Source organism: Lissotriton helveticus, chromosome 1_1, assembly GCF_964261635.1.
Source record: "Lissotriton helveticus chromosome 1_1, aLisHel1.1, whole genome shotgun sequence".
NCBI classification, from domain to species: domain Eukaryota; kingdom Metazoa; phylum Chordata; class Amphibia; order Caudata; family Salamandridae; genus Lissotriton; species Lissotriton helveticus.
The window spans coordinates 1,245,916,437-1,245,932,146 of NC_136057.1; the positions used below are offsets into that span (position 1 = coordinate 1,245,916,437).

At 48.0% G+C, this 15,710-nt stretch overlaps 1 protein-coding gene across 2 annotated transcripts in view; it reads right to left on the minus strand.

The window, feature by feature from the left end:
• CPNE8 (copine 8) overlaps window positions 1-15,710 on the minus strand; it is a 1,123,798-nt gene that overhangs the window by 231,560 nt on the left and 876,528 nt on the right. For both annotated transcript variants that reach the window (XM_078679874.1, XM_078679883.1), the window contains one exon: window positions 2,103-2,149. In XM_078679874.1, coding sequence (XP_078536000.1) covers window positions 2,103-2,149 — 47 coding nt within the window. The remainder of the gene's footprint in view (window positions 1-2,102; window positions 2,150-15,710) is intronic.

Genomic DNA, 15,710 nt, shown 5'->3' on the forward strand with positions numbered 1-15,710 from the left:
CGTTGTTGCAGCTAGCACACGGCTGTTGCATGACGACAGTCTCCAGACCAGCTTCCTCCAGAAACCCCAAATCTTAATAGAAGGTGAGTTAGGTGTAGCTATAGATTCTTCACCATCTTCCATGTCGATGAAATTGTTCCCAACATTTACTTAGTTAATGGAAGCTTTGCTGCCGCTGGTGGCACCTATTACCCCTTTGCTGCCTGGCCTTTCCCACACTCCTGTGCCACGCACTTTTTTGACTATTTGGGGTAGTTCCGCCCCCATAACTTTTTGTCCACATAAGGTACCCATTCCAAATTTGTGTCCTTTTCTTCCAACTCCCTGAGAATTCTAAAGGCACCAGGGGTTTATGTATTCCCCCGGAGGGGATTGAAAAATTAGGCAAGATACAGCTAAATTTGGTTTTCTGAGGAAAAATAAAAAAAAAGTGCTGCAGAATAAAGCGTCTTGTTTTTTCCCTGCAAATGGTATCAACAAAGGATTTGTGGTGTTAAAATTACCATTTTCCCAGCTTTCGCCAACAGGCAGATTTTCTTTCACAAAATCAATATTTTCAACACAATTTTGGCATTCTACTGGGACATAGACTATTTCTCCTATTTTTTGTGCTTTCAACCTCCTTCCTTTTAGTGGTAGAAATGGGTGGGAAACCTATAACGAATACATGGAAAGCTATAAATTTCTGAAAAGTATATACAATTCGGAATTCAGCTAGGGGTCATTTGTGTAAATTCTACAAAAATTTTTGACTTTCCATTTTGATGGTGAAAGGAGTATTTATGCTGCTACTTTGGTCCTACATAAAAAATGTTTCAAGGCTGATATGGACAGCTACATAACATTTGCTCCGAAGCAAATCAATTATACCCCTTTGTGATGCAGCCTCTTGCCTGTAAATAAGACTGTATAAATTAGTGGAAATAAGATTTAGAGGTGCACTACACTGGCACTATGAATGCGAAGATGGGTATGGGTTACACCTCTGCTTGTAATTCTTCCCATGGTTACTCGAGCTGTAGTTGTCTGTACTGGGTTTATTTGACACCTCTGTGAGTGCTAATGGATACCTATGACCTTGAGAAAACACACAGGATGAGTCTGGACAGACCTTATTTTTACTATAAGGGTTCTTGTACGCAGGTTGGTGATGTGGTATACAGCCCAGGCTATAAGGATCACAATGAGTTCAATAGATACATCTTAATTTTGGATAACTAAGGCATTTGCAATTTCATAGAGTTCCCTGTGTTATATCTGTTTTGGATTTTTCGAAAAGGGTACCTAAAAAGAATGTCCAACCTGGTTGGGATGCATTTGCCCATTGCAAAACAATCTTGATAATCTGGACACTGAAGTAACTTACTTCTCTGTTGCCAAACGTGAGGAATGTGAAAGCAGCAGCTATGGTTGATGCTTCCCAAACAGTGAAAATGTTTTTAAGTTCCATATCTCTTGGACTTGGGCTTTTACTGGCATGGGATGTGATATTTTTGTCTCACGGTACCGGGGAGCTATGTTATACGTAGATCACGCTTTAGAAACTAACAGGTCTTATCTTAAAGTTTGCCTGCCATGCCATACCATAGGGCTGTCTTGTGCTTTGGATAGCTTCGAGGACTTTACTTAGTTTACTGGTTGTTTATATGTGGGTTAGATGTGGTCTTTGGCTGAGCTAGATCTCAGTCCTGGAACTGGAACCATGAATCTCACACACAGAAGCTTTGTCCCATGTGAGGGTGAGGGGAAGTCTTGGAGATAAAACGATCTAAAGCATGAATCTTGATGACCATAGGCAGAAAAAAATATGCGGGTTACTAAAACAAACCAAAACGCCTGAAACTCATGGAAGAATGCAAAAGAAGGTTGCCAAAGTTCACTAAAAAGGCTAGCTACTTGTAACAGTATTGACTTGTCACCGAGCTATGAAAGCCACACAGCCAACACTAATGTTTGTAATTCATATATTAATACAAAAATCACGTTTCATTGCAGACACAGAAACATTTAAAACGTCCAGAGAGAACAGTGAAACAGCAATGAGCAACATAATTAGTTGTTAGCAAACCTACACGTTTATATAGCCAAATCATCCTACTTACCGTTTGAAGCTGTGAAATCAATGGCTACTGTGAAGTTGATCTGGGTTCTGTTGAGAGTCGAAAAAGGAGAAGGATTATAATTAAATGCGCGTCTACTCTGTGGCTCACATAATCAAGGAACAACAGAATAGCATTTTTGAAGACTGTGTTTAACATCAGCTTTGGTAGTTAGTGTTTGTGACTGCATACTAGCATATCACACATTTAAATGGTGTGATTATGCTCCACTTCTTCATTTGTGTAGCAAAATGAATATTCAATTTTTTATAGAGACAAATTAGGAACACCAATTTTACGGCCCCAGCCTTCACTGACCTCTTAAAAAAACAATGCAGCAACATAACCCTTACAATATGTAATATGCTGCTAAATACCACATCGGGGTAAATTAGCACTACCTGTGTAATCTATGAGAATCGTATTGGAATTTTTTTTAAAAAGGCACCTAAAAATGTACAGCCTCGGAGCACACACACCCATCTCCAATCACAGTCAGTAATAGTTCACAAAACAGTTCCCATGGGCAACAAGATTTGATGGGACACTGGGGCAAGGTATCCTCCTTCAAATACAGAAACACGAGATTTCTTGAAAACGTATACACATCTTAAAAAAAGAAACCTTACAAACCGACCCATTAATTAACCAAGAGCTATGGCAAGATTTTTTTCGATCATAGTCGATGACAGGAAAGGAAAACCAATATTTTACATCACATTTTACGGTACGTTGTTAGAATTTGCACTAAATACTGTCAATATTTAAATAAAGGCCATATAGACACGTATAGGCAAGCTCATTATTTCTGTGGATTGCTAAGCTGCCTGCTTAAAATATATCAGAACAGCAGCTAAGCGCAACCTGATCATCTGTTTGCATTTTCAGGGTAGTGCTCTTTTTCATTTTCTTGAACAAAAGGTACATTAATACAATACACCTTTCTAACATGTTAGAATAGTAAATGAAAAATGGGCACCAAAGGTCATGAAGCATGCATGCCCATGCGTCATGGCTGGGCGTCCATAGTCATCTCAGAATGCATATTTTTTAATAGAAACAACTTCAACATAGCCAGGGACACATGCATTCTGGTGCATGTGTTTATATGCAATAACCAAAAATCATTGGCAAAGCCATTAGCTCTGCCTTTTAGAGCCAACACCTATTGACTTTGACAAAGCCTGTTGTTAAAAATACATGTATTATTGTAAGAATATGCCACAAAAATATAGGAAAAAAAGAAAGCATGCCACTGCCTAAACGTGACAGCCATATACTGGCAATAAAAATTGAAATGAAAAGATAAATAAATAACCATCACATATAAGTAAGAAAATGATTTGCTTACCTGTAGCTGTATTGCTCCAATATTGATATCTTTCATAGGTTCACATGCTTGAATCCTTCCCCATCGCCGAACTTGGAGTCCCACAGTACCATAACAAAACAGTATGGGCCCCATTAGGATGACCGGCAAACTTCGTCCGCCTGCCATCCCGACGTAAAAGGGGGCCGCCCGCCATGAGGGCGACGGTCCCGTGGGGGCCATTAGGATGCGCCTGCCACACTGGCGGGCGCATCCCGCATTTTTTACATTCCGGCAGGCGGTGCTGAAAGCACTGCCCGCCGCAATGCAAAAAATGCACATTGCGCACTTCAATGCACAACGTGAAAGGCACCATGCGGTGCCTGCCACGTTGTACAGAGAAGTGCAGGAGGGTACCATAGGTACCCCATGTGCACCCCCCCACCCCCGGAGTCCTTGGGGGCCCGGAACGGGTCCCCACAAGACATTCCTGCATGCCTTTCTGTGGCGGCGGTGAAAAGCATGGTCCCGCCCACATCCTAATATGGATGGCGGTGAACCCTTTTCCGCCCGGTCAACTCGTTGTCAGGGCGGAAAAGCGGCGGGCAGTCTTTCCGTCCGCCGCGGTCCCCCCGCCATAGTAATATGGTGGGGGGAAATAGGTGGCGGGCGAGGAAGGATGTTGGGCGGATCGCCACTGCCCGCATGGCGGTGGCGATCAGCCCGACATCCTAATGGGGCCCTATGTATCATCATAGGCTATAATGGCAATGAACAATCACTTTAGTAACCTATCTATGTCCTTGTTAAAAAACTCCACCCAATCAGGCAATAGCACCTACTATAATACTCCCAAAAGAGGCTCAATCACTCAGATTTTCAAAGCACAAGTGGGAAAAATAATCCATAGCTATAAGGGGAGATTTTTTGGAGGAGGGTGGGTCACATGTGAATCTATGAAATATAGCAATACTGGAAATCTACAGTTACAGGTAAGTAACTCTTTCTTCTCTAGTATCAGAACTTTTATAGATTCACATGCTTGAATCACAATAGCACAATGCTTTGATGGGCATTCTGTGATGTCCATAGTTTGGGAATCACTACTATTGGAATTAAAATCTATTCGCGATTCCATTGTTTGCGGGGTTTTCTGTTGGGTGGCTTTGTACTCATGTCTGGGCTGTTTGTTGCATCTCTGCCTTGCGCCCCGCTTCCTGTTCCTGCTTTGTTGGTATTTGCATTTCGAGCACCAGAGCGTAGAGTCTGCCTCCGATCCTGGCGCATACAATCTAATTCCTGTGCCAGGGTGAATTTTCGAAACCCCAAGCGCTGTGCCCTTTGTTGATCATTGTCTGACTCACTGTCTACATTTGAGCTTAACTCCGAAAGTGATGAAGCCTCCGAAAGTTCATTATTAGCTGTTTGCGATATTGCTGAGGTACTTGGTGTTAACTTCTTAGTAGCTTTTTGTGAGAAGTTGGCCTGGTGTGCAGTGCTCACTATTCTAGTGATCACTATATATCAGTCCAAACAACCCTTATTGATGATTGGTTGTAAGTCAACCTTATAGACCAGCTATCCTAGTAGCATGGATACGAGCAGTCTAAGGCTAAGACTCTAGAGGGCGTGTTAAGCCAGCTGTTTTACCATCACATTACCCCTTGAACACCCAGTGAAAGGACACCACACAAGTTGTTATGAAAATAAACAGTGTATTTATTTATAACAAGACTACCCTGGCTCTTTATGAGACAGGGAGCTAAGCACACAACAAAACTCTTACGAAAATACTTTTAAGTTAGCACGTTACACAAATGCCCGAGGGGCACGAAAAACCATATACGCTAAAAGTGGAATGCGAATTACTAGCAGGTAAGTAACAGTTCTAATAGGCTTTGGAATCGCTAGGACTGGACTAGGGAATCGTTAGATTACTACTAGGAGGCCTAGGGGACTCGGGTGCAGAGTGTGCACTCTCACGCGGGATGCGGGACAAAGTCTATGGAAGCTAGAATTCACAAAGTTAGTGTTCACGGGCGAACCCGACCTGGTAGGGAGAAAATGACAGTGGATCCTGACCCTTGGATAGTGAGGCTATGCTGGGACACCGGAGTGCCGAAGTTACCTAGCCCAGGGGCTGCAGCTGCATAGGTCTGAAAAGACGTCGGGGATCTCGTTGCCGGACCAGGAGCCTGGAAGGAAGAAGTTGCTGGCAGGCGACCAGTGAAGGAAAGTTCGATGGATCCAAGCCTGGATCAAGGAAGAAGAAAACCTGAAAGCAGAGGGGACCAAGTTCTTGAATCACTAGCCAGTGATTAAGTGGGCACCAGGATGGCACCGGGCGAAGTCACCGCAGTCAGGTGAGTGGGCACTGCTGGGCTCTGCAGTCTCTCGGACCAGGAGGCGTTGTCGGCGACCAGGATGGAGGTGCGAGCTGTCCCACGAAGGATGAAGTCGTTGGCGTCGAAGTTACCCAGGATTGGGCAACAAGCCTTGGCTAATTCAAGCCCACGCGGTGGACTCAAAATGGCGTCTTGAGTGGACCAGGAGGGTCCAGGGTGCTCCTCTTCTGGAAGGGAGCAAGGGCCAGTCTGGAGCAACCAGACCAGCAGCAGAAATGTCGTCGGGCGTCGTCAGGAAGGCCACAAGCCAACGGGCTAGTAGCCAAACAACGCGGTGAGCAGCGGAAAGCAGAAGGGCCCCACGCAGATCGTGGAGATGCTGGGGGGCTGCACTTCGGAGCTGGAGCTGCTCAGAGTCGGGGCTTCTCGGACCCCAAAGCACTCACCAGTAGATTACTCGGCGGGCTTGCTGGAAAGAAGTCGTGCAGTCTTACAGATGGCCGGTCCCTTGAGGTCTCGTCGCACCCACGGTTCTCAGCTGGGCTGTAGAGGTGGGTAGAGGTCAGAGGTGCCAGGGAAGCCGGTTCTCGTCGAGCTGGGCAGTCGGATTCCGGAGGAAGGACTTACAGCAGACCGCAGTGTTCTTGGATGGTGCCTGCGGATGCAGGGTGACTACTCCTTAGTCACAAGGGAGAAATCTTAGGAAGAAGTCTTGAGTTCCTTTCGCAGAAAGTAGTTTCAGGATTCAAAGATGATCTGATTTGGAAGGGGGCCAGTCTCTACCTTTATCCTGTAAAAAGGGGCTGGCACGCGACTAAGTCCTGCCCTATGGGTGGGACTAGGAGGGGGGTGGTTACACCCACTTCCTTGGCGGGCTTTTCCCCAGCACAGGGTCTGGAGTGACCCTGGAACTGGTTCCAGCCAGCCTATGCACAGTGAGCACCGGGGTGCCACGTGCAGTCACCTTCCTCTAAAGCCCTGCCTACTTACAATACACAAAACCCTGTCTGGGACGGTGCTGGCACCGCCCCTGGCAGGAAACCCTTTGTCCTTATCTCCTGCTCTGGGAGGACTCCCAGCAGCAGGAGGGCAGACTTGTGTCTCGGTGGCAGCATCCATTTTGTGGATGCTAAGGCTCTGTCTGACTTTTAACCGGGTTATAGGTTACAGGCATGTCGTGTCCCTCTAGAAGGGTGGAATGCTAACCCCGTCGCCAGAATTGGCGAGGGGTTAGTATTCCAATTCGTATGACACCTTACTCGACATGTTTTGATAGAGCGATACCAGAGTTGGCACATAACCGCGAGGATTATAATGCACTTAAGAGTATATGGTATGCGATATCATGGAAACGGCTAAGGGATGGATCCCGAAAGCCGCAGACGGGCTCAGCTCATGCCAGAGCACCATCTCACACGATTCCAAGCACTCTGCCTTCAGGATTGTTAAGGCCTGCCATAGGAGTGACTGATAGGAGATCTGTGTGTCCATTTTAGGGTTAGATATAGGTATACTATATCTAAAGCAAAGGGTGAGTACACCACCTTGCCCCAGCTGTCGTGCAGCCAGTTGTGTCAGTTTTAGTTAGTCAATCCAGGGGTGGCACAATACATGCTTCAGCCCCTGGGAGACTTCTGGGTGCACCTCAGCCCTGGGTACAGGGACTTGTAGAGGGCCCAGTGCCAATTCAGTACCTGGGTACAATTTGGATAGAGAGAACAGCTAGGCTGTGGGTCTGATTAGCAGGCCCACAGCCAGGGAAAGTCGTAAACCAGTGCAGCAAAAAGCAAAAATCTGGGTGATCATAGGATTGCAGACCCTACTTTCCTACATGACCCCCCCCCAAACTTTGGGACAATAAGCTAACCTTGACCAGGTGAGTCTTCTTGCTCTAAGTGGAAATACCTGGAGAGCCCATCAGCATTGCTGTGATCAGTCCCAGGTCTATGCTCCACTGTAAAATCCATCCCCTGTAGGGAAATGGACCACCTAAGCAGTTTGGGGTTTTCACCCTTCATCTGATTTAGCCACAAGAGGGGCTTATGGTCTGTCTGAATGGTGAAGTGAGTGCCAAACAAGTAGGCCCTCAGCTTCTTCAGGGCCCAGACCACAGCAAAGGCCTCCCTCTCAATAGCTGACCAATTTTTCTCTCTGGGTGTCAACCTCCTACTAATGAAAGCAATAGGCTGATCATTACCATCAAAATTCAGTTGAGACAGAACAGCTCCCACACCCAACTCAGAAGCATCTGTTTGGACAATGAATGGCTTGGAGTAATCTGGACTCTTGAGGATAGGTGCTGTGCACATGGCCTGCTTTAGGTCATTGAATGCTTTCTGACAGCTTGCTGTCCACTGAACTTTCTTTGGCATCTTTTTGCTTGTCAGGTCATTAAGGGGGGTCACTATGGACCCATAATTTCTGACAAACTTCCTATAGTACCCAGTCAGGCCCAAGAAAGCTCGAACCTGAGTCTGGGTGATTGGTGGAGTCCAGTCCTTGATGGCCTGTATCTTACTCTCCAGTGGCTGAACCTGGCCTCCACCTACAAGGTGGCCCAGGTATACAACCTGTGACTGCCCTATCTGGCACTTTGTGGCCTTGATAGTGAGGCCTGCCTTTTGCAGGGCCTCTAACACTTTCCTCAGGTGGACCAGGTGATCCTCCCAGGTGGAGCTAAAGACAGCAATATCGTCAAGATAAGCTGCACAGAAGTCATCCAGCCCAGTGAGGACTTGATTCACCAACCTTTGGAAGGTGGCAGGTGCATTTTTCAGTCCAAAGGGCATTACCACAAATTGATAATGCCCTCCAGGGGTAGAAAATGCTGTCTTGGGTTTGGCTTCCTCAGCTAACCTGATTTGCCAATACCCAGCTGTCAAATCAAATGTGCTTAAGAAGTTGGCAGAAGCCAATCTATCTATAAGCTCATCTGCTCTTGGTATTGGGTGGGCATCAGTCTTAGTGACTGCATTGAGGCCTCTGTAGTCTACGCAAAACCTCATCTCTCTCTTACCACCCTGGGTGTGAGGCTTTGGCACTAGAACTACTGGGCTAGCCCAAGGGCTATCTGAGGGCTCAATGACTCCCAGTTCCAACATTTTCTGCACTTCAGTTTTGATGCAGTCTCTAACATGATCAGGCTGCCTGTAGATTTTACTCTTGACAGGCAGACTGTCTCCAGTGTCAACATCATGGGTACACCAATCAGTTTGGCTGGGTGTCAGAGAGAACATATGTCGAAAGGATTGCAGAACTTGCCTGCAATCCTGTTGCTGATGTTCAGTGAGGCTGCCACAAAAGACAACACCATCAACTGACCCATCATCAGGATTCTGAGTGAGCAGGTCTGGGAGAGGGTCACTCTCTTCCTCCTGTCCCTCATCTGTGGCCATGAGCAAGCTCATGTCCTTCCTGTCAACATATGCCTTGAGCCTGTTAACATGGAGCACTCTGAGAGGGCTCCTGGGAGTTCCAAGGTCCACCAAGTAGGTAACCTCTCCCTTTTGCTCAATGATGGTGTGGGGCCCAGACCATTTGTCTTTCAGAGCTGCTGGGGCCACTGGCTCCAGCACCCACACCTTCTGTCCTGGCTGGTACACAGTCAGTACAGCCTTTTGGTCATGCCAAGCTTTTTGAAGTTCCTGGCTGGCCTCAAGGTTTTTAGATGCCTTCTCCATATACTCAGCCATCCTGGAGCGGAGACCAAGTACATAGTCCACTATGTTGGTTGCAGGCTTTTTGAGAGGTCTCTCCCATCCTTCCTTCACCAAACACAGGGGTCCTCTTACAGGATGCCCATACAGAAGCTCAAAAGGGCTGTAGCCAACCCCCTTCTGTGGGACCTCTCTGTAAGCAAACAAGAGGCAGGGGATCAGGACATCCCATCTTCTCCTAAGAGGTTCAGGTAGTCCATGAATCATCCCTTTCAGGGTCCTGTTGAATCTCTCAACAAGCCCATTGCATTGTGGATGATAGGGTGTGGTGAACTTGTAGTTCACACCACACTCTTTCCACATGGCAGTCAGATATCCTGACATGAAGTTTGTACCTCTGTCAGAAACGACCTCCTTAGGGAAACCCACTCTGGAGAACACTCCAACTAGGGCTCTTGCCACTACAGGGGCTGTAGTGGTCCTAAGGGGAATAGCCTCAGGATACCTGGTGGCATGGTCCACCACCACCAGTATAAACTTGTGTCCTGATGCTGTCTGGGGTTCCATTGGACCAACAATGTCAATCCCCACTCTTTCAAAGGGAACCCCCACCACAGGTAGTGGTATGAGGGGGGCCTTTGTTGTGCCACCTGACTTACCACTGGCTTGGCAAGTGACACATGAGCGACAAAACTCCTTGGTATTCTCATTCATATGGGGCCAGTGAAAGTGTGAGACAAGCCTGTCCCAAGTCTTTGTCTGACCTAAATGACCTGCAAGGGGAATCTCATGGGCCAAGGTGAGAAGGAAACCTCTCAGAGACAAGGGGATGACCAGCCTCCTGGTTGCACCAGGCTTGGGGTCTCTTGACTCAGAGTACAGGAGTCCATCTTCCCAGTATACCCTGTGGGCACCTGTGGCATTCCCTGCAGCCTCAGCAGCAGCCTGCTGTCTGAGGGGTTCAAGGGAAGGGCAGCTCAACTGTTCCTTCCCCAGGTCTGCTCTGGAGGGTCCCCCTGAGCCCAGAAACTCAACTTGATCAAGTTCAAGCTCTTTAGGCTCAGTTTCCCTCAGCTCTTCTAGATCAGCCTCCTCAGAGACTTGATCCTCAACCTGGGGCAAGGGGGAAGGCAAAGCCTTACCCTTACTGCTCTTCTTCTTGGAAGGTGTCTGGTCCCTAATTTCAGGATCCAGCACCTGTTCAGTGGGGCATCTTCTGGCCTGTGACCTAGTCACAGCAAGCACATGTGCTGGCAAGCCTAACATCTCCATGTGAGTCCTCTGCTCCACTTCTGACCATTGTGATGACTCCAAATCATTGCCCAACAAACAATCAACTGGGAGGTCTGAACTGACTACAACTTTCTTTTGTCCCTTCACTCCACCCCAGGAGAAAGCTACAATTGCCACACTATGACTAGTAGTGACATTGCTGGCATTGGTCACCAGGAAATCAGTACCTGGCATGATCTGTCCAGGGTCCACAAAGTTAGGTGTCACCATGGTGACACTGGCACAAGTGTCCCTATAGGCCTGAGCCATCTTGCCATTAATCAAAGGTGTCTGCCTGTATTTGCCCAAAGTATTGGGACTTATTTCAGGGGACATATCCATATCCCCTGTACAGACAAGGACAGCCTGAGTGAGTGTGCCAACTAAGTTGTCAGACCCCTCAGTACCCAAGGTTAACCCAACTAATGCCTTGGGAGTGACACTACCACTACTGACTGTACTAGGGGGTGCAGTTGCTTTAGGAGCTGTAGTGGCAGGAGTTTGTCCTCCTCCTCTTTTGGTGCACTCACTAAACCAGTGAGATTTACTTTTGCAGTACTGGCACCACCTTTTTGACTGGCCTTCTTGAGTCTTCTTCTTCTGGGAAGCCTGACCCCCACCCTCTTTGGTTTGTTGGGGACCTGGTGAAGACTTCTGGTCATTTTGCTCATTCTTAACATTACCCTTCTGGTCTGCTTTCTTCTGACCACCCTGGTTCTGGTTCTGGTTCTGCTTGATCCTTGTCCTGACCCATTTGTCTGCCTTCTTTCCCAATTCTTGGGGAGAGGTCAGATCTGAATCAACAAGGTGCTGGTGCAGCAACTGGTTCTGACAATTGTTCAAAATTTGTTCTCTCATCATTAGATTATACAATCCTGTGTAATCTGTAACCTTGCTACCCAGCAACCAGCCCTCCAAAGCCTTAGTGGCACAATCCACAAAATCAGACCAGTCCTGAGACTGAGTTTTCTGGGTGTCTCTGAACAGCAACCTGTACTGCTCAGTGGTTAAACCAAACCCATCAACCAGTGTATTCTTCAGGACCTGGTAATTGTTAGCATCCTCCACTCTTGTAGTGAGGAGCTTATCTCTACCTTTACCATCAAAGGAGAGCCACAGTATAGCTGCCCACTGACTCTGGGGAATGTTCTGCACAGTGCAGGCCCTCTCCAGAGCAGCCATCCATTTCTGGATGTCATCCCCTTGCTTAAAGGGGGGCACTATTTTAGTCAGGTGTTTAGTATCTAAACCCTTCTCTCTATCTCTTGGGAGATTGCTGCCACCAGTGGGAGCTAGCCCACTCATCTGCTGCTCTCTTGCCAGGGCAAGCTTCTCTTTGGCCAGGGCAATTTCTTCCCTTTCAATCCTCAGTTCAGCTTGTCTCATCCTAGCCTCATGCTCCTTTCTCTGAGGGGAAGTAAATCTCCTCTGTGGAGGATTCCTTCTCCCCTGAGAAGAGGCATTAGAGTGCAGAGATCTATTGGAGTCCCTAGAAAGAGATCTATCTCTCCTAACTCCAAGGTTAGGCCCACTTCGGGTTAGTACTGGGGGGCCCCCAGATCCTAGCCCAAGTAAGTCTAAGTTGGTCCTAGTTAGCCTTCTGACTACCTCAAGACCCTTGTCTACCTCATCCCCAGAGAGTACCTCCTGATCCTCCTCCTCAACTGCTGAATCAGTGTTGTGGAGATCTGGATCCCCAGAGGTTCCCTCTAAGGCTGGCATGTTCTCATGTAACTGAGAAAGCTTTCTGGCATCATATGTCTCTAAGAGACCTATCAGAAAGGAAGTGGTGGGGTTAGACCCCTGCTTCAGTTTTCTGGAGACACAGATCTGTCTCATCTCATGAAAGCTGAGAGCTGCATATCTTGAAGTGACCTGTGGAGGGTCAACACTGACCAGGGGAGTCTCAGTAGAGTCCTCCTGAGTCGACATGCTTTTCTAGTGAGGTGTAAGTGGTGCACTTACCTACACTATATGTTTGCCTACTGATCCCTTGCTAGAGTTGTAGTTTAGGGTGTGCTAGGCCCTAGGAGCTACAACAGCTGGTTCAGTAGAACTCAGAGTATTCTAAGCTAAGTTATATGTACCTTTGGTACTTATGTGATCTTTCACAAGATATTCTTAGGATATGTGTGGTAAAACAACAGCAAGCTCAAATTCCCACCGCTGCCACCAATGTGAGAAGTTGGCCTGGTGTTCAGTGCTCACTATTCTAGTGATCACTATATATCAGTCCAAACAACCCTTATTGATGATTGGTTGTAAGTCAACCTTATAGACCAGCTATCCTAGTAGCATGGATACGAGCAGTCTAAGGCTAAGACTCTAGAGGGCGTGTTAAGCCAGCTGTTTTACCATCACATTACCCCTTGAACACCCAGTGAAAGGACACCACACAAGTTGTTATGAAAATAAACAGTGTATTTATTTATAACAAGACTACCCTGGCTCTTTATGAGACAGGGAGCTAAGCACACAACAAAACTCTTACGAAAATACTTTTAAGTTAGCACGTTACACAAATGCCCGAGGGGCACGAAAAACCATATACGCTAAAAGTGGAATGCGAATTACTAGCAGGTAAGTAACAGTTCTAATAGGCTTTGGAATCGCTAGGACTGGACTAGGGAATCGTTAGATTACTACTAGGAGGCCTAGGGGACTCGGGTGCAGAGTGTGCACTCTCACGCGGGATGCGGGACAAAGTCTATGGAAGCTAGAATTCACAAAGTTAGTGTTCACGGGCGAACCCGACCTGGTAGGGAGAAAATGACAGTGGATCCTGACCCTTGGATAGTGAGGCTATGCTGGGACACCGGAGTGCCGAATTTACCTAGCCCAGGGGCTGCAGCTGCATAGGTCTGAAAAGACGTCGGGGATCTCGTTGCCGGACCAGGAGCCTGGAAGGAAGAAGTTGCTGGCAGGCGACCAGTGAAGGAAAGTTCGATGGATCCAAGCCTGGATCAAGGAAGAAGAAAACCTGAAAGCAGAGGGGACCAAGTTCTTGAATCACTAGCCAGTGATTAAGTGGGCACCAGGATGGCACCGGGCGAAGTCACCGCAGTCAGGTGAGTGGGCACTGCTGGGCTCTGCAGTCTCTCGGACCAGGAGGCGTTGTCGGCGACCAGGATGGAGGTGCGAGCTGTCCCACGAAGGATGAAGTCGTTGGCGTCGAAGTTACCCAGGATTGGGCAACAAGCCTTGGCTAATTCAAGCCCACGCGGTGGAATCAAAATGGCGTCTTGAGTGGACCAGGAGGGTCCAGGGTGCTCCTCTTCTGGAAGGGAGCAAGGGCCAGTCTGGAGCAACCAGACCAGCAGCAGAAATGTCGTCGGGCGTCGTCAGGAAGGCCACAAGCCAACGGGCTAGTAGCCAAACAACGCGGTGAGCAGCGGAAAGCAGAAGGACCCCACGCAGATCGTGGAGATGCTGGGGGGCTGCACTTCGGAGCTGGAGCTGCTCAGAGTCGGGGCTTCTCGGACCCCAAAGCACTCACCAGTAGATTACTCGGCGGGCTTGCTGGAAAGAAGTCGTGCAGTCTTACAGATGGCCGGTCCCTTGAGGTCTCGTCGCACCCACGGTTCTCAGCTGGGCTGTAGAGGTGGGTAGAGGTCAGAGGTGCCAGGGAAGCCGGTTCTCGTCGAGCTGGGCAGTCGGATTCCGGAGGAAGGACTTACAGCAGACCGCAGTGTTCTTGGATGGTGCCTGCGGATGCAGGGTGACTACTCCTTAGTCACAAGGGAGAAATCTTAGGAAGAAGTCTTGAGTTCCTTTCGCAGAAAGTAGTTTCAGGATTCAAAGATGATCTGATTTGGAAGGGGGCCAGTCTCTACCTTTATCCTGTAAAAAGGGGCTGGCACGCGACTAAGTCCTGCCCTATGGGTGGGACTAGGAGGGGGGTGGTTACACCCACTTCCTTGGCGGGCTTTTCCCCAGCACAGGGTCTGGAGTGACCCTGGAACTGGTTCCAGCCAGCCTATGCACAGTGAGCACCGGGGTGCCACGTGCAGTCACCTTCCTCTAAAGCCCTGCCTACTTACAATACACAAAACCCTGTCTGGGACGGTGCTGGCACCGCCCCTGGCAGGAAACCCTTTGTCCTTATCTCCTGCTCTGGGAGGACTCCCAGCAGCAGGAGGGCAGACTTGTGTCTCGGTGGCAGCATCCATTTTGTGGATGCTAAGGCTCTGTCTGACTTTTAACCGGGTTATAGGTTACAGGCATGTCGTGTCCCTCTAGAAGGGTGGAATGCTAACCCCGTCGCCAGAATTGGCGAGGGGTTAGTATTCCAATTCGTATGACACCTTACTCGACATGTTTTGATAGAGCGATACCAGAGTTGGCACATAACCGCGAGGATTATAATGCACTTAAGAGTATATGGTATGCGATATCATGGAAACGGCTAAGGGATGGATCCCGAAAGCCGCAGACGGGCTCAGCTCATGCCAGAGCACCATCTCACACGATTCCAAGCACTCTGCCTTCAGGATTGTTAAGGCCTGCCATAGGAGTGACTGATAGGAGATCTGTGTGTCCATTTTAGGGTTAGATATAGGTATACTATATCTAAAGCAAAGGGTGAGTACACCACCTTGCCCCAGCTGTCGTGCAGCCAGTTGTGTCAGTTTTAGTTAGTCAATCCAGGGGTGGCACAATACATGCTTCAGCCCCTGGGAGACTTCTGGGTGCACCTCAGCCCTGGGTACAGGGACTTGGAGAGGGCCCAGTGCCAATTCAGTACCTGGGTACAATTTGGATAGAGAGAACAGCTAGGCTGTGGGTCTGATTAGCAGGCCCACAGCCAGGGAAAGTCGTAAACCAGTGCAGCAAAAAGCAAAAATCTGGGTGATCATAGGATTGCAGACCCTACTCTCCTACACTTTTACACTGTCATACTTTTTTGCAAATGTGAATATTTGCCCATGTTCATAATCCAACCTGTCTCGTTGGAATTTATATGCCTTCCTTTTCTTTATGACTTCTTCTCGGTGCAGATGCGCTATCATTTCCTCACAATGTTTAATAT